Consider the following 18,957-nt stretch of genomic DNA (forward strand, 5'->3'; position numbering starts at 1 on the left):
TAGCAGGGAAAGACTGGACTCCCACTGGGGATTTTTGTTTTTCATCCCGATGGTGATGTGCACTATATAGAACGTTGCTGGACCCTCCTCGGGAAGCGTGCAGAGATCACATTAGATGTGTTGCTCAAGCTCTTTATTGTCACGTACAGTAAACCCAGCAGTGTGGTCAGTGCGGGATGTGTTCTGTCCTGACGGCAGGGTCAGCAGCCAGAGGAGACCTGAAACACAAGACGGAGAGGTAAGACATTGATTCCGACAGAGAGAGCTTTCACACCGGGTTACTGACAAGAGGAGCAATAAGAGAAGAGTTGTAAAGACACGCCGAAGAGAATATTCTCATCTAAGAGGAAATATTAACAAGTAGGATGTTAAAATGAAAAGCATTAAAAACTGCATGATCTTCAGTAGTGAAATGATTACTGAGCCCTGGGTCACGGACAGCAGGGGAGTGAATGAGTTGTTTATTTTGTTTCCTGTGAATTATGTAGAATTCACAACGTGTTCCAATTGTACAGGAAAACCATTGAGAGCAGATTCACTTCTTCTGCACCAGAATGAATGATTTCCATCTTCACTCTAGGGTACTGTACTTTACAGCACTGTATTGTATTCTGCATATATGTCTGTTATGTACACATTTTCTTTCTCACTTTGTCTCTCTGTCCATTTGTATCAGTTTGTTGGAGAGCACCATCACACCAGCATCACAACATTTATTCTACTGCCTTATTAAGCAAATGTCTCTACTAAATTCTTTTTATATATAAAACATTTTTTGACATGATATACACAAATGGCTAATTATACTTTCTGATTATATTTCCATCTTAGAAATGAAGCATTTCTCTCCTGCAGTTTGAGGTTGTTAAATAGAAAACTGGATCACTCCAGGGCCGAATCTTCTCCCTCTCTTACATTCGTTCACGAATGATCACAAGAGCAAACACATAGACTGGCTTCTCACAAAGTGTGTCAATGACACAGTCCCGGTCAGCTTACTAAAGGACCCAGAAAATCACCACGGGCCAGTCTGAACAGTTTCACGGAATGGTCTGTTGACTTCTCTTTGATGTTTCATGTTACAAGAGCAAAACAATACTCACTGATTTGAGGATAATTGCGCCATCCCTCCAGCCTACTGAAATGAACCGTCAGACTGCAGAAGCTGTCAGTGACTACAGGTCCTTGGGACTGGTCAGAGAAACCTGAGATGAAACAAACGTTGTGAGACCATTTATAAGCTTGTGACCTCAAATTAAACGGAAGTCAGACATTTTCAAAGGGGGCAATACTGCGGCACAGTGGTTAGCATCGCTGCCTCATAGCACCGGGGCCCTGGGTTTGATTCCAGGGGTGCTGTCTGTGTGGAGTCTGCATGTTTGTTCGCGCTGCAGGGGACACCTCACCCCCACAGACACAAACTCACACCACAACACAATCAACCCGCCAGTATCAGTTTGTGTTCAGTGCTGGGGAGGTGCCTTGTCCTTGCAGAACAAAAACAAGGTGATCAGGACTGACGGCAAGATTCAGGTATTCAAGTACCCAGTAAATCCAGGGCTCAAATGGGGGAACTGTTTCACGAGCTACACAACATCCTCACACACGATGACAGAGCCTTGGAAAGCCGTGTGGAGAGTGAGGTGCTCGTACCCAGCCGGAGTTAAAAGAGCACGCATTGAGCAGAGCAACTGAGCAAAAGCACACTATCGATCTACCCAACCCAGAAAAGCACACATCTCTGTGATACAGAGGCTAAGGCAACATGTGAGTAAAGGATTTTGAATCAGCAATTGTGCTGATGAGCCAGTCAGCAATTTTTCAGAAACAGCAAACATGTCGTCAGCCTCCAGGAGCTGCAGAAGACTGTGAGATATAAAGGAGTGAAACCAGGGCAGGAGAAACTGATTCCTCGTGTAGGAAGCTGAGGAAAAAGATGCACACCCTGCAGACTGAAAGGAAGACAGCACAAACTATCAGTAATGTCAGCCTAGAAGAAAGTGTAGTGCAGTGTGTTGCAACTAAGTTTTTGTTCAATATTTGTTTTGTCTGAAAGAGACTGTTTTGATCAGATACATGCAATACTATTTCTTTCTCATTCTCTGTCTTTGTATGTCTTATTTGGATCACACCATAAAGTTCATAACCCAGCCAGTTGCTTTGGCTCTGAAAGCATCCCTCAGCAGGGACAGCCCTGATCCCCAAACACAGGGCTGCCCTTCCCACTGCCCGTCTGCTCTCTGCCCAGTGGAAGTAGCGTTTCTGCCCCACAGCTGTGTGAGAGAAGATGACCTGAGAGCACTAACCCACCTCTGGAGAGGGAAGAGTCTCAGCTGGAAGGGAGGAGGAGCTGCCGGGCTGCCGCAGACAAGGCGCCGCTGAAATGATAGAGAAATCTTTTAGAATCAAACGTCACCTGGCTCAGTGTTTAAGCTGTAGTACATGATCACATTAGATTATTAAAACATGCAGACTGCCATTTCCATTCTGTACAAACAAAGGGTTTTCCATTGTAGAAAACACCACTGCAAATCCAAAGCGGAGTGCACTGGGACTGCAGTCCAGAGAAACCCATCATGTTACAAGAACTGGAGGCCATTTCACACCAAAACTGTACAATAGGATTCTTTCTGCACACCCAGTACTGGGGGCTGTGTCAGAGGCTCCTCACCGTTCTGTGATGATTTTAGCCGTCGAATCGGGCAGGAGGCAGGCGCTCTTCGGGAGCTCTGCTCGCGTGCTATAACTCGGACCACGCGATGGCACAATTGCTTCCTACATACAAACAGAAACTTCAAACAACAAAACCCAACAAGAAATCTGTGCACACTTGGACTCCTGCTGCAGCTGAGGAGCTGTCACGCACACACCTCCTGTGTGGGTAGTGTTGGCCGTAGGACGTGTTGTTCACAGAGAGAAAAAATACACCATAGCAAGTCAGCACTCAAACAAACCAAAAGGCCAGTTTTATTGAAGTTGACGCAGCTGGCCACACAAACACTCACTGGGTCTCTTCACCAGGTATCCACACAGACAGCACCCCAGGAAACCAGACCCATGAGAACAGGGGCAGAGCATGCAAACTCCACACAGACAGCACCCCATGAACAGGACCCATGAGAACACAGGCAGAGCATGCAGACTCCACACAGACAGCACCCCATGAACAGGACCAATGAGAACACAGGCAGAGCATGTAGACTCCACACAGACAGCAGCCCAGGAAACCAGACCCATGAGAACACAGGCAGAGCATGCAGACTCCACACAGACAGCACCCCAGGAACTAAATCCAGGCTCCCAGCGCTGCCACCCACTGCGCCGCCGTCTCTCACCTCCACTTGCAGATCAGGACGCGACCGGAGACCGGAGACTCCTCACTCCTGCAGTAACACACCCCAGCAGGAGGAGGCGCCGACGGACTCGCTCATGGTGCAGTGAGCCCAGCGGTGTGAGGCTGGTGTCCAGCGCTGATGTGTCCCTGATAGTCCTGTCCCACAGCCTGCGAGTCACCGTTTCTTCCACAAAATACTCCAGCCAGCGCTTTTTAGACTAAAGTTTCTTAAATTTCTGTTTTTCTCGCAGATTAGATTAAAAAAGCCGCCTGTTGACCTGCTGGAGGTCAGACCCGCTCCGGCAACAACTACTGCAGCTCCGTTGCCCCGGCAACCACGTTTTATTTAACAAAGTAAAATAAACACAGGAGAAAAGTTTGCAAACAAGACAAGAGAGCTCAGAAACCCACAGACACGACGGCAGTGGGTTTTGTTTCTGTGTCGAGTTGATAAACCAGGCAGGACGAGCGCTGCAAACACACTAGAGTACACATAACACAATCAGGGGTACACAAGACTCCTGCTTTTTACACAAACTGGTTCAACAGGTCAATAAAGAGCAGGTCGGCACAGCTGTCATGATGTCTCATTTACAAAGAGTCTGAAGATTTGCTCGTCTCTTCCCAGAGCAGCTTCACTCCGGAGAGCAAGAAACAGCTCCTGCCGAGTCCGTCTTGTAAGACAGACATAGAAATCTGCGACACGGTAAATACACTGACATTGTATAATTAATTCTGATGCTCAATCAAATCTGCGGAACACGTGTGGAGCGCAGTCCAGAGCACTATAAAGACTACATTTCCCACAAGCCCTGTGGCGACTTCCTTTTGACGTAATCGAATCGCGTCTTTTTATTTTAATTATAACAACAATACATGCCATAAAAACAAGAATACATATAACACAGAGTATAGTCAGGGGCACATACGATAATACATGTACATGTTATGGAAAAAGATTAAACAAGTAATCTTGTTTAATAGCAAACAAAAGCAGATAAGGTCCGTACATGTTTCAAATTGTCTGTACAGACGCATTTACATCCGTTTTAAAGTGTTTAAACATGGGTCTCCTCTCACAGCATTTCGTTAATTATTATATCGTGGAAGTATCATATTTGTTTAAATACAAACGATATTTTCATATTACTTTCAATAGGTTTAAAATGTACTATTATTTAACTTCTTTAAAAGTAATGTCAATATTAGTTTCCTTCTTTACGTTATCTTTCAGAGTTGCTGTCACAAACGTCACAGTTATCATCTGTATTGATTTTCAATCTCTGCACAACGAGGATCTGTACGGAGGCGCTATTGGACTCGCCGCCATAGACTCGTGTATCTCTGTCGCCGCCCAGTGGACATTTCTCGAAAGTGCAGTTCTTTTTAACTTTTTATTGTAGCAATAAAAATAGATACAATACAAACAAGAGTATATTTATAGCACATCAATAATTCCATCAGGGCTACATAGTATAATATATTTACACTTCTGAAAAAGAATTCAATATCTGCACAACAAGTCTTCGACAGCGCTTTGAGACTCACCGCCATAGACTCGTGTATCTCTGTTGCCGCCCAGTGGACATTTCTCGGAAGTGTCACCGCCCGCCGTAATAAGGTAAAGTCCCAGAATTGAAATTGTGATTGGACGAAAGCCGTATCTGCCCCGGCTCCTGATTCTCTGTAATCTCGGCGCTGATTGGCTCTGAGCCGAGTCACTCAATTTGAGGGCGGTATTTCCGTGGAAGAACAGGGAAGTCCGTGGTGATTGGCTAGGAGCGGTGTCACTCACCCAAACTAAACCGAAAGCCCGCCTTTTCCAGCCAACGGCGGTGATTGGACAAGCCCTGCGCCGCTCATTTGACTTCACTTAACTGCGACGAATCCGGATCTGATGCGTGATTAGCGCGATAGCCGGTCCGTCGCCGGAGGTCGGTGTGGAGCCGCGGAGAGTTATTGAAATCCAGACGTCGCTGGACGTTTGTTTACTGGCGATTCACCTCACGTTGCTGATTAATTCGACCTTATTGTGTTTTCTCTGCTTTAACAAATAGTAAAAATGCTATTCAATGCACACAAGAGTACATCACAGATCACCGGGGTACATTATACAAGCAAATAAAGATTTTCTTTTTTAATTTTTATTTATACTTAACAAAAGAACAAACGTTACAATACAAATAAGAGTACATATTACAATTCCAAACAAAAATATCGTCAGGGGTACATACTACTACATCAATTTATTTAAGTAAACAAATTAAACAAAAATAATGTCCGCTTTCATATTTTTGCATTTCGAAATAGTCTGCAAATACCCCTTTACTTCCATTTTAAAATGCTCAAACACAGGGTACCTCCCAGACCACTTCATTTTATGTATGTGATAACGTGCCAATATAATAATTAAATTTATTACAAAAGAAATTTTTATATTGTTTTCACTGGGGCTGAAACTTAACAATATATTTTTCAACAAAACAAATATCAATATTTGTCTCTTCTTTTATATAATTCTGCAACTAAGTCCAGAACATGTTTACCCTGGGACATAACCAAAACAAATGCTGAATAGTTTCAGGGCTATTGTCACAAAAAACACATTTGTCATCTATATTAATTTTAAATCGTTGGGTAACAAGAGTTTTAACTGGGTAAATTCGATGAATTATTTTGTATGAAACCTCCTTAATTTTATTGGTTATACAATATTTATTGGGCATCATCCAAATCTTTCTCCAATCAATGCGCTTTCCGAATGCGGAATTCCAATATATTGTAGTCGCAAGTAAATTATCATTTTTTAACAAGGATCTCAAACATTGGTTATTACATCCACAACTCACAATATCCTTTCCTTGTAGTTTAATATGAGCTGTAAATTCTTCCAATGTTTCTAAAGGACTACTATTACAACTCCTTAAAAGAGTTAATATTTCCCCAGGAATCGCATTGATTACAGCAAAATACTGATCCAAAGTAATAGAAATATTGTATCTATTAACAAACTCGGTGTAACTATATATTTCATCATCAGCCTTGATTAATTGTTTAATCCAAATTATATCATTCTTGACCCAGTTTTTAAAAAATAAGGTTTTATTTCTACTTTTTATATATTTGTTGTTCCAGATAGTAAATCTATGTGGGGAAAAGTTATGTTTATACATAAGTGACCACGTCAGAAGTACTTGTTTATGAAAACTGGCAAGTTTCAAGGGGATTTTTCCAATGTCAAAGTTACATTTTAGTAAAAACTCTAGACCCCCTACTTCTTGAAATATCATATTGGGGATTGTATGCCATACACTTTGCTTATTTTTTAAATAGTTTTGTATCCATTTATTCTTAAAAGTAGCATTAGATGTCCTAAAGTCTAAAGTATTTAAGCCCCCTTCTGCCTGTGGACGACAAATAATTTCTCTTTTGAGATAATGGGGTTTATTCCTCCAGATAAATTTTCCTAATATTTGCAGGTGGTACATCCAGAACCAGTGAAGCATAAACTAATCTAGATAAACCCTCAGATTTAGACAAAATTATTCGACCATTTAAAGAAAGGTCTCTTAACAACCATAAGTCAAGTTTTTTTTTTCCAAATGAATGCATAATTGGAGAAAAGTTAAGATTTCCAAAAATCCCAAAATTAGAAATGATCTAAATACCTAGATATTTAACTACATCTTTTACAGGAATATTACATATAGATGAAACAGCACAGTTCCCAAGAGCCATCAGTTCACATACGAGCAAATAAAGATAAGGTCTACTTATCTTTAAGGTCCGGTTTCCTGGGGTACTTGCTTACCCCTGGAGATCAGATCGCAACAACTTGTACAGCTCCGTTGCCACGGCAACCACGTTTTATTGACAAATTAAAATAAACACAGAAGAAAAGTTTGCAAACAAGACGGGAGTTAAGAAACACGAGGACAGTGGGTTTGCTTTATGTGCCGGGTCGATAAACCAGCGCTGCAGACACGTGAAATAAAAGAAAACATACACACAAGGGAACACATAAGAGAGACATAGAAATACAAGACACGATCAATACGCTGATATTGTATTAATATAATTAATTCCAATGTTCAATCAAATCAGCGAAACACATGGACAGGGCAGCCCAGTGAACTATAGAGACTACATTACCCATAGGCCCTGTGGGCGACAACATTTTGACGTCATCGACTCGCGTCTTTTGTATTTTTTATGAGACCAAAACTACAAGAAAACGTAACGTAGCAATCGTATTGTCAGGGTACATGCAATAATACATGTACATTTTATGGAAAAAAAGATTCAACAAGGTAAATGCAGATAAGGCCCGTCCATGCTTCAGCGTCTTACAACACAGAAACAGACACATTTCAGAAAGACATTCTGAAATAAAATGTCTTTACATCTGTTTTAAACTGTTCAAACACGGTCTCCTCTCACACCATTCCCTTAATAATTATGTTGCGCAAGTATAATAATGTTTTAAAATACAAACAATATTTTCATCTTCCTTTCAATGGGATTAAAATGTAACAAATGTATTTCTTTCCGATTTCAAGTCTTTCCGATAGCGCTTTGAGACTCAGCTCCGTGGACTCGTGTATCTCTGTCGCCACCCAGTGGACATTTCTCGGAAGTGTCACCGCCCGCCGGAATTCGGAAAAGTCCCGGGACTTAAGCTGTGTGACTGGACAAGAGCCTGTCTCCCGCCTCCTGCTGAAATCTCAGCGCCGATTGGACAAAAGCTGCTCACAGTCCGGATCCAGTGGAAGGCCGATCCACTCCGGGCTTTCCGTAGCCGGCAGTCCGGATCCAGTGGAAGGCCGATCTACTCCGGGTTTTCCGTAGCCGGCAGTCCGGATCCAGTGGAAGGCCGATCCACTCCGGGTTTTCCGTAGCCGGCAGTCCGGATCCAGTGGAAGGCCGATCCACTCCGGGTTTTCCTTAGCCGGCAGTCCGGATCCAGTGGAAGGCTGATCCACTCCGGGTTTTCCGTAGCCGGCAGTCCGGATCCAGTGGAAAGGCCGATCCACTCCGGGTTTTCCGTAGCCGGAAGTCCGGATCCGGTGGAAAGGCCGATCCACTCCGGGTTTTCCGTAGCCGGCAGTCCGGATCCAGTGGAAGGCCGATCCACTCCGGGTTTTCCGTAGCCGGCAGTCCGGATCCAGTGGAAGGCCGATCCACTCCGGGTTTTCCGTAGCCGGAAGTCCGGATCCGGTGGAAAGGCCGATCCTTTCCGGGTTTTCCGTAGCCGGAAGTCCGGATCCGGTGGAAAGGCCGATCCACTCCGGGTTTTCCGTAGCCGGACGTCCGGGTCCGGTGGAAAGGCCGATCCACTCCGGGTTTTCCGTAGCCGGAAGTCCGGATCCGGTGGAATCGGTCTGTCGCTGTGCTCGGTGTGGTTCCGCTCTCTGCTCGGCTCACGCTGCTGATCAATTCGACCTCCTTGTGTTTTCTTCTTCCTTTATCGTGCAATAATATAAATCCTTTACGATGCACGCAAGACTACATTACAGATCACCGGAGTACATTATACAGGCAAATAAAGATAAGGTACGCACAGCTTTCATGTTGTGATACTTAGACATGGTTTGGAGACGTTCCCTCGTGTGTATTTTGAATTATTCAAATGCGTGTCGCTTCAATTTGGAAGCGCATAATTTCAGTGCATGAGTTTACCTGTTATATTGGGCGAGATTTCACACGGATAATCAAACAAGAACGAGTTTGCCCTGGAATCCATTCCACTGCCCAACCTGAAAGTCAGAGCATGAGAACGGACGGATTGTATGGCGATTGTGGAGTTGCTCGACCACATCAAGTAGGCGAGAAGTAAACTCTGCTACTACGACATACGGTCTAATTATTCAATTTTCGATTATTTCTCATCTTTAGGCTATTTCTACATCTAATAACGAGCAAGTATAATGATTAAGCCAATGATACATTATATTTTAGATTCGGTTCAGCAGTATTGAGCAGTAAAATAACATCAATTTGTCTACAGGAAATGTCAGAATTAGAAGCCTTCTTTACACCATTTTGCCGATCTGTTCAGAGTGTTTTAACAACAGAACAAAACAAACGTAAGGTTTCTGGGCTGCTTTGAGAAAGACAATTATCATCTATATTACTTTTAAATCTATGCACACTGTGTATCTTTACCGGGTCGATTCAATGTACAATTTTGTACTGACGCCTTAACCTTATTATTCATACAAAATCTGTTTGACAATAGTCATGTTTGATTCCACTCACTTTCCCCAAAGAGGTGCTCCAAAATAGTTTGACAAGATATTGTGAGATTGCGAGAGGGATCTGAAGTATTTATTAGTACAAGTATAACTAAATTGTTTTCCTTGTAGTCTAATAAAGGTTGTAAATTCTTCCATAGTTTCTGATGGTATACTGTTAGTTTCTTAAAAGCATCAATACCTCTCTAGGAGTAGCTCTGGTTACGACGGATTGTTATCAGACGTATCACAAACATTATATCTATTCATAAAATCTGCTTGATTCTACATTTCATCATCCACACCAGTTAATTTGTTGACCCCGCTTATACTATTTTAAACCCAGTTTTCAAAGCACGGGTTTATTTTTTCTCTGTATTCTAGATGATGTATCTATGGGAGGTATGTTTATCTATAAGAGACCACGTGAGGAGAACTTCTTCATGGAAGCTGGCAAGTTTCAGGGGGATTTCCAGCATCCAAATGACATTCAAGTAAAAAGTCTATACCCGCTAGTTCCTGAATGATTAAATTAGGGGAAACACCACCTACTTTGCTTAATTTTGTAAATAATACTCTGTCGGTATCGGTATTAGATGCTCTAAACCCTGTAGCATTTAGGCCTCCTTCTGCCCGTGTTTGACAAATAGCAACCATGAATAAAGTTTTTTTTTTATTTTACTAAGGTAGAGAACATCAAATCACAAATCACAAAATCACCTTTTTGAGAATCTTAATACCAAGATATTTAATCACATCTTTTACATGTATATTACGTACGGAGCAGACACTTTCCAACAGCCACCAGTTCACTTTTCTGATATGTAAAGAAAGACCAGAAACAGAGGAAATGACTTGTATACGCATTTAATTGCTTTGTCCGCCTCTGTGTGCTTTCTCAGAGAGAGAGTTGTATCCTCAGCCAATTGGGAACACCTGTCATCTCTTTATCCTGTACTTGAATAATACCCTGAAACTATTTGTTATAGGGGTGTAAGCAGTGGGAAGAGGAGTGGGCTCGTGTCGATCAGACTTCCAAGGGATCCGGATTAATAGAGCTAAACCTGAACCGGATCAGACTTTCAAGGGATCCGGACTGGTAGAGTAAAACACAGAGCGGATCAGATTTCCATGGGATCCAAATTTATAGCTGGATTAAACCTGGAGCAGTACTTTCTCCCTTGGGATCCGGAAAGGTAGAGTAAATCCCAGAGCGGATCAGACTTCCATGGGATCCAGATTTGAAGAATAAAACCCGTACCAGATCAGACTTCCATGATACCCGAACTGGAACTGTAAAACCCGGACCGGATCAGACTTCCATGCAATCCGGACTGGTAGAGTAAATCCCGGAGCGGATCAGTCTCCCATGGGATCCGGAATGGTAAAGTATGTCCTGGACCGAATCAGACTTCCAGAAGATCTGGACTTCTAGAGTACAACCTGGAGCTGTACAAAAAATAAATTGAATTGAATTGAATTCTGTAATATTGGTTTTAAAGTCACTATAGATATCAAAGATGACGAGATTGCTTTGTAGAAGATGTAAAAAGCAAACAAAAGATTCAAAAGTGGGTGATTGTAACAATTAAGGAAAAATATAGTTCCTTACGTATTCAAGCACGGGATCCATTTACACTCTACACTGCAGCTACGGTTCCAGTTTGCTCTCTCTCCATACATACACATTTGTGTACATACACATATTTGTGTACATACAGATAGACAAATGTACACATTCAGATACACACTTGTGTATATACTGGGGGTTTACAAAAATTGGTGAAAATCTGCCCAAGCACTTAAGTCAATAAGTAAAGTATTTATTCATGAACCCCAACTTGTAGGTGTTTTTTCCAGAATTGAACAGAGCAAGTGGTATAATTAGAGGCACAGTTGTTTTCTGGCACAACTAAAAGAATAATAATTGAGGCACATTTCGTGAAATAAATATTTATTAATGATCACAAGCCACAAATTACACTACACACAACAAAACTTACAACTCACAAGTTCCAGTATGTACAGTATTTACTAAACAAGGTGTTTCAGAGGCCTAACGTTCTGGTCACCCAGAAAGCCACAGACTGGTACTAAGCATTAAACTCTTAATACCTACAGAGGCCACATAAGAGATAAGCTGCTTTCTAACTGAATACAATGCAACCTGAGGTTAAATCTCTCTCTCTCTGTACCCCAGGTGCCACAAAATAAGTGGGAGCCTATATCCCTATCCATAAAAATGCACCCTAAACGTTTCTAGCTGAGGTTGCCTGGTGCAAGCTTCAAGTCCCAACTCCTCTGGACTCTTCTCTCCACTCCTGCCCTGCTTCCTGTTTCTTCTTCTTCTGTGTGCTAGTAATGTGAGTTTATATTGTTTGTCTGTACTGCTCCTTGACAGTCATTAACCCATTACTTACCTAGGGATACTAAGGTAAACTCTACAATTGTTTGTGCTCAAGAGAGCCCCAAGTACCTCAGCAAAAATCCACTCTGCTTTGAAGCTAGAAGTGTTTGTTCTGCCAAGTGTCACAAAGGTCATCTAAAATCCAAGAAACACTTCTCAGTCACCTAAAGCTGTAACAAAAAAATGTCCCCAATAACTGCTTTCATCATGTGCAGAGGGGTCATTAAAGTGGTGAAAAAAAGTAACAGATTTCAGCTTTTGCCTGAAGCATTTTCATTATTTAGTCTTCCAATTTTAAAGTGTTTTTCCAACTTGATTGCCAGCTCAGCAGGTGTGATCCTGGTTAGTACCTGGATAGGAGGCCTCCTGGGAAAAACTAACACTGCTGCTGGAAGAGGTGTTAGTGGGGCCAGCAAGGAGCGCTCACCCTGTGGTCTGTGTGGGTCCTAATGGCCCAGTATAGTGATAGAGACACTATGCTGTATAAAGGCGCTGTCCTTTGGATGAAAAGATAAATTGAGGTCTTAACTTGAAAAGAGTAGTGTGTAACCCTGGTGTCCAGGCCAAATTTCCCTGTGATCTTTACCAAACATGGCCTCCTAATAATCCCCCTCTATGAATTTGCTTCATCACTCTGTTCTCCTCCCCACTGAGAGCTGGTGTGTGGGGAGCGGACTGGAGCACTCTGGCTGCCGTCACATCATCCATGTGGGGCTGCACACTGCTGGTGATGGAGGGGAGACCCCATTACCTCTAAAGCGCTTTTCAGGACACTCCACTCAAAGTGCTTTACAGGTAATGGGGTCTCCACATTATATAAGTGTAAGCAATTATTATTATTATTATTATTATCATTATTATTATTATTATTATTATTATTATTATTATTATTATTATTATTATTATTATTATTATTATTATTAAAACAGAACAATAACAGGTTTTAAAACTAAAATAAACTAATAATAAAAGCAAAAAAAACTTTGCCATGTCCTTCATTAAAAGTTAACCCCAGTAACAGTGAGACAACTAACAGCAAAGGACATTAAAATAAGAAAACAAATGTTAAAATGATATTAAAGAAAAATAGAAAATAACTAAAAGAGTTCCTATATTAAAAAGAAACAAAACAACAATAACAGAACTGTAGTGCATCACACTAAAGGACAAAAACAAATATTAAGTAAATAATAATAAATAATAATAAAATGACTGTTAAAGCATAACAAGAGTACCAGTAGTTACGGAACTCTTGGGGGGTTATGAAAATTGGAGAAAATCAGGAATTGACCAAGTTAAGTCAATAATAAAAATAATTATTCATAACCCCCAAATTGTAAGTGCTTTTTCCAGAATATAACCCAACAGTTGGTATAATTAGAGGCAAGTGAATTTGTTGTTCTCTGGTACAACTATAGTGAGAGGAATAATAATCCAGGCACACTTGGTTAAACAAATATTTATTAATGATCACAAGACACAAACTACAATACACACAACAAAATATACAACACACAAGTTCCTCTATGTACAGTATTTACAAACGAGGTGTTTCAGGGGCCTAGCATTCTGGTCACCCAGAAAAAATGAACTGTATCACACTACCTTTGTACTGTATCACTCTCTTCAAACTGTATCTCACTCCTTTATACTGTATCATAAGTATTCACATTGTACCACATACTGGATCCTGCCCACAAAGCTGTGCAATTCAGCTCTATATTACTATAATGAACTTCATAATACTGCTCTTTGTAACTTTTCACACAATGTATTTTTATAGTTCAGTAATTATTTACAAGGTTAATTATTAATGCTCCTTTTTTGTAATGACAACAGCAGAATGACATCGTGACTTGAACAATTGGTACAGAGATTGCGGCGAGCCCAGTGAATTCTGGGTTATCTGTGACGACAGCGCGTCGGTGTCTCGGTTTTGCCGGAAGTGTGCCTCCAGATTGTATTCCGGGTGGCGCAGAGTGCAGAGAGCAGAGAGACGGTAAGTTGTTGCGGGAAAGTTTAATTGATGTCGGGCATTAATCGATCAGCACTGGAGGTGCAGGGTATGAGGCTGAGTTGCCTTTAAGGCTTAAGCGGAAGGAGCGCGTTTCTCCCTGTGTGGGGCGCAGAAAGTTCAGGCAGCAGCCGGGCAAAGTCACGGAGATTGTCTCTCGTCGCCAGGACAGAGAGCAGAGGGCAAGGGGTTTGAGCGTGAATCTTAATTATAGTCGGTCACTCGCCTGGCTGTCCGAGTGCAGCGCAACCAAGTCTGATTAATTTGGCGTGGGCTAAAATTCCTCCACAGCGATGTGAAAGACTGATATTGAATTATAAGAAGAGTTTTGTTGTGGTCATTGCAGTTAAAGGTGGCGCAACCAATTACTAAGTGTACAATTACTTTTTCACACAGGGAATTTGGGTGTTAGATAACTCTGTTTATTAAATAAATGAAATGATCATAATAAAAAAGCATAATTTGTTCACTCAGTTTCCCTTTATCTAATACTAGATTTTGTCTAAAGATCTGAGAACATCCAGTGTGACAAATAAGCAATAATAGAGGAAATCAGGAAGGGGGCAAATACTTTCTCAAGGCACTATATATCCTCTGGGGGAAACTTGTTGAACAAGACAGTAGAAGAAAAATAAACGTCGCCCAACAAGGTACAGCAGTGTTTTGTGAGATGAAAGGGGATGGATGTAGTGTGGATTGTACTATTATATTATCCACGGATTCAATAAACACTGACGTGATGCCTCGTCGTTTTGAGCTGATGAACATCTGTTCCGCAGTGCTCTCATCGCGGCCTTTGTATGTTACTATTTGCCTACGGATATAGCTGTCAGCTCTTCAGCGATGATACACTCAGAAATTAACTGGAGGCTTATTTAGCCTCAGGAAATTGTGGGTTTTCTGTAAAGAAGTGTATCACAAGTTATCAAGTCATAGAGGCCAACTGGGTTCATTTAAGAACTTGGCAAAAGAAGCTTTGAATTGGTTTAGTTATGAAACTACTAAGTAATCAAGATGGCATGAATTGTTAATCTTGAGCATGATGAGCATGAATTGTTGCTCTCTCTCTCAGTGCAGTGTCAGTGTACAGTAGTGTGCAGGAGGAGTGTGTGTATTAACCCCTCTCTCTCTCAGTGCAGTGTCAGTGTACAGTAGTGTGCAGGAGGAGTGTGTTTATTAACCCCTCTCAGTGCAGTGCCAGTGTACAGTAGTGTGCAGGAGGAGTGTGTGTATTAACCCCTCTCTCTCTCAGTGCAGTATCAGTGTACAGTAGTGTGCAGGAGGAGTGTGTGTATTAACCCCTCTCTCTCTCAGTGCAGTGTCAGTGTTCAGTAGTGTGCAGGAGGAGTGTGTGTATTAACCCCTCTCTCTCTCAGTGCAGTGTCAGTGTACAGTAGTGTGCAGGAGGAGTGTGTGTATTAACCCCTCTCTCTCTCAGTGCAGTGTCAGTGTACAGTAGTGTGCAGGAGGAGTGTGTGTATTAACCCCTCTCTCTCTCAGTGCAGTGTCAGTGTACAGTAGTGTGCAGGAGGAGTGTGTGTATTAACCCCCCTCTCTCTCTCAGTGCAGTGTCAGTGTACAGTAGTGTCTGTATTAACCCCTCTCTCTCTATCACAGATGGCTCAAAGAGTGTTTTTGCTGCGGAAGGTCTGGACACTGTCCCTCAGAGAGTTCCTCGTCCCTCGACACCTCGGTCTCTCATCCTCTCCCCTTCCTTCCATTCCTCACTCCCTCCCTCTCTGCTCCTTTTCCTTGCACTCCCTCTCCCCAGCCCGTAACCTGTCTCTTTCTGTGCGCCGAACGCTGTCATTCAACGTGCAGGACTCTGAGGATTTCACAGAGAGAGTCATCAACAGCAGTCTGCCAGTTCTAGTGGATTTCCATGCACAGTGAGTCATGTCCAGCCTGTCCAGACTGGCCAGGCACAGTCACCAGTACACACTGTACTACACTCTGCCACACTGGCCAGGCACAGTCACCAGTACACACTGCACTGCACCGCACTGGCCAGGCGCAGTCACCAGTACACACTGCACTGCACCGCACTGGCCAGGCGCAGTCACCAGTACAAACTGCACTGCACTGTGCCACACTGGCCAGGTGCAGTCACCAGTACGCACTGCACTGCACTGGCCAGACGCAGTCACCAGTACACACTGCATTGCACTCTCATTGTAGTGTAAGTGCCGACACTGATGCTCCAGTTACGTGGAGACCTCTCATGTCTGTTTGTCCAGTGATCTGTGTTGACGGTGTAAATAATGTTATGGGGAGAAGAAGTGAACTGCTTTTCATGGGCCCATGCACTACATAAGCATTAAGGTCACCTTTTTGCTTCCCAGTTACTGTCTGTGAAATCATTACTTGAAAAGAGTAGGGCAATGGATAGTATTTTACAGTTAGCGTGGCATTAAAAGGTGCCACCTCCTGTTATTCGATATCTTAGTGCCAATGGCATTTGTATTTGATTGCACACCCTGTTGTCTGTGGCCACACTGCATTGCAGAGGCAAGTGACACTCCAGAGTGAAACCGTGTGGATCGCAGGTGCGTATCTGTGCGCTGACTGCCCTGTAATCCCTTTCTGTGCCTGCAGGTGGTGTGGCCCTTGTAAAATCCTGGGACCACGGTTGGAGAAGGCAGTTGCCAAGCAGAAGGGTCTTGTTGCTATGGCAAAGGTGGACATTGATGATCACACGGACTTGGCTATCGAGTATGGGGTAAGAGACCACACAGTGTGAGGAAGTGTGAGTGTCAGTGTGTGTATCGGTGTATTCATTGGAACCAGGTTTCTCAGCCTGCAGTTCTGGTGCAGTTCTTATAGACTCAGTGCTTGGACACAGAGTGGACCCGTGGACTGTTTATCTCGTGACACGTGAAGCAGTCTTTGCAGAGATTAGTTTGGCTACATTATGAACTGCCCGTTAATTGTCTGTATAGGAGTTGTAATCTAGCATCTCACACAGGCCTAACAGCACAGTAAGCCTTTTTGCTCAATTCTGGTGCCTTTTCCTCTCCAGGTGTCTGCTGTGCCCACTGTGATCGCGATGAAGGGTGGAGACGTTATTGACAAGTTCGTTGGCATCAAAGATGAGGACCAGCTGGACACCTTTGTCAGAAAGCTGATTGGCCAGTGAGGCTGGTCACATGCCTCATGCCCTTGACCCTGCTGTGAACTCTAACCCCAGAGTACGCCCTTATAGCCACAGCTTCTCCTGACTGTCTGTCTCCCTGTTCCTGTCCTACAGTTTGTCTCTCTCTCTCTCTCCCTCTGGCTGTGTCCGTCCGTGACTGTCCTTTCTGAGTAACATGGGAGACCTTCTGTGAGTCACAACACCCCAAATTGTTGTCTTTCCTGCCTGACTAACTTCGCTGTGAGGATCAGTAGTCTGTAATTTTGAGGCAGAATCATCAGCAGACTCATACCAACACTACAGTCATTCCATATTTTACTGGACAGAACTAACTGCAGTGTGAGCTTGATTAGGTATCTGAGGTATCTCTGGGTGGAGCGGTGGCTCTGTGGCTCAGGATTTATCTCTGTGGCTGGAAGGTTGCCAGTTCACATCCCGCGGCCGGGAGAGGAATCCTACTCCGTTGGCCCCTGAGCAAGGCCCTTCACCCCAGCTGCTCCAGGGGTGCTGTATAAATGGCTGACCCTGCACTCTGACCCACAGCTTCTCTCCCTGTCTGTGTGTCTCATGGAGAGCAAGCTGGGGTCTGCGAAAAGACAAAATGCAAGAAACTGTATAAGACTAATAAAGTGATCTCTTATAAACACTCACTGACCCAGCAGTCTGAGATGCTGCTAGCAGGACTACTTTGGACTGCCATTAGTGTGATTTAGATTAGTTATCAACTTGACTGATTCATATTCTTGTATTAACAGTCAGAGTTCATATAATGTTAAGAGTCATATTAACATATGAACAGTCAGAGTTCATCTTCAGGCTTAACAAAGTGCCTAGCCTGTGAGAGGCACACTGAGACTCAGCTTGTCAGAACAGAAGCCAGAAACTGGGTGTATTGAGATACTTTATTACTTGTATGCATTTCTGCATCTGACCACATGGGGGGTTCCTAACGTGGAGGTCACAGTTCTGACTGCTTAGCAGTGTTACCGTACTGGTATTATAGGTTATAAATTAGTTTAATTTAATTTAGTCGTTGGAACTGGATGGTGAGGAGTCACAGCTGGCACATTGTTGTTTCAGGAGGATGTAACAGGCTATAATACAGTGTGACTTACAGCCCCACAGTCTCAGTGTCTACAATACAGTGTGACTCCCAGCCCCACAGTCTCAGTGTCTACAATACAGTGTGACTCCCAGCCCCACAGTCTCAGTGTCTACAATACAGTGTGACCCCCAGCCCCACAGTCTCAGTGTCTACAATACAGTGTGACTCACAGCCCCAGTCTCAGTGTCTACAATACAGTGTGACTCACAGCCCCACAGTCTCAGTGTCTACAATACAGTGTGACTCACAGCCCCAGTCTCAGTGTCTTGATACAGTGTGACAAACAGCCCCACAGTTTCAGTGTCTATAATACAGTGTGACTTACACCCCTATGGTCTTATTGTCTATAATACAGTGTGACAAATGGCCCTGTAGACTCCATTGATTGATTCTTCAGTATTGTTCATGACAGGAGAATCTGCATCTCTGGTCTACTGTCACTTTATTTGTTTACTGTGAAACTATGTAAAAGGAGAGAAAGTGAAGATTTATGTAAGGTTAGACTTGAGAATTTATTTTAATAAATGTTATAATTGAAGAACTTGGAGAGGAATATTCATGACTGAGTTTGGAGGGACTGACCTGGTGGTTCAGAATCGCAGCTGCTCTTGGAACATGGAGAGGGGCTGTGGGCTCAGGCCTCTCTGGACGCCTCAGCTGGAGCTGACGGTCAGCCCGGTCAGTCAGGATGCTGCGCCTGCTTCTGCGATGCACACTGCTGACCGGGACAC

The 18,957-nt window shown here is 43.1% G+C and overlaps 1 protein-coding gene and 1 long non-coding RNA gene across 4 annotated transcripts; one reads left to right on the plus strand and one right to left on the minus strand.

Moving 5' to 3' along the window:
* Positions 1-116: 116 nt before the first annotated feature.
* LOC148648480 (uncharacterized) lies at positions 117-3,877 on the minus strand. 2 transcript variants are annotated; one of them, XR_015926415.1, is made up of 5 exons: positions 3,336-3,877; positions 2,672-2,775; positions 2,311-2,378; positions 1,104-1,205; positions 117-218 (listed from the first exon to the last, which is right to left on the minus strand). It is a non-coding gene; the product is annotated as an uncharacterized LOC148648480 (long non-coding RNA). The 2 variants fall into 2 exon arrangements; XR_015926414.1 differs by lacking the exons at positions 2,672-2,775; positions 3,336-3,877 and having other exon boundaries at positions 2,311-2,665.
* Positions 3,878-13,826: 9,949 nt separating this feature from the next.
* Positions 13,827-18,767, plus strand: txn2 (thioredoxin 2). Of its 2 annotated transcripts, XR_015926412.1 has the most exons (5): positions 13,827-13,973; positions 15,606-15,877; positions 16,584-16,707; positions 17,008-18,423; positions 18,502-18,767. XR_015926412.1 is itself a non-coding variant. In XM_088606326.1 (4 exons), exons 2-4 carry the CDS (start codon positions 15,606-15,608, stop codon positions 17,122-17,124), a joined length of 513 nt encoding a protein of 170 aa, XP_088462452.1. In that variant the 5' UTR covers positions 13,827-13,973; the 3' UTR covers positions 17,125-18,767. The 2 variants fall into 2 exon arrangements, 1 of the variants encoding a protein (XP_088462452.1); XM_088606326.1 differs by having other exon boundaries at positions 17,008-18,767.
* The last annotated feature ends 190 nt before the right edge of the window (positions 18,768-18,957 follow it).

This window comes from Lepisosteus platostomus, chromosome 14, assembly GCF_059453375.1.
Source record: "Lepisosteus platostomus isolate fLepPlt1 chromosome 14, fLepPlt1.hap1, whole genome shotgun sequence".
NCBI lineage: Eukaryota > Metazoa > Chordata > Actinopteri > Semionotiformes > Lepisosteidae > Lepisosteus > Lepisosteus platostomus.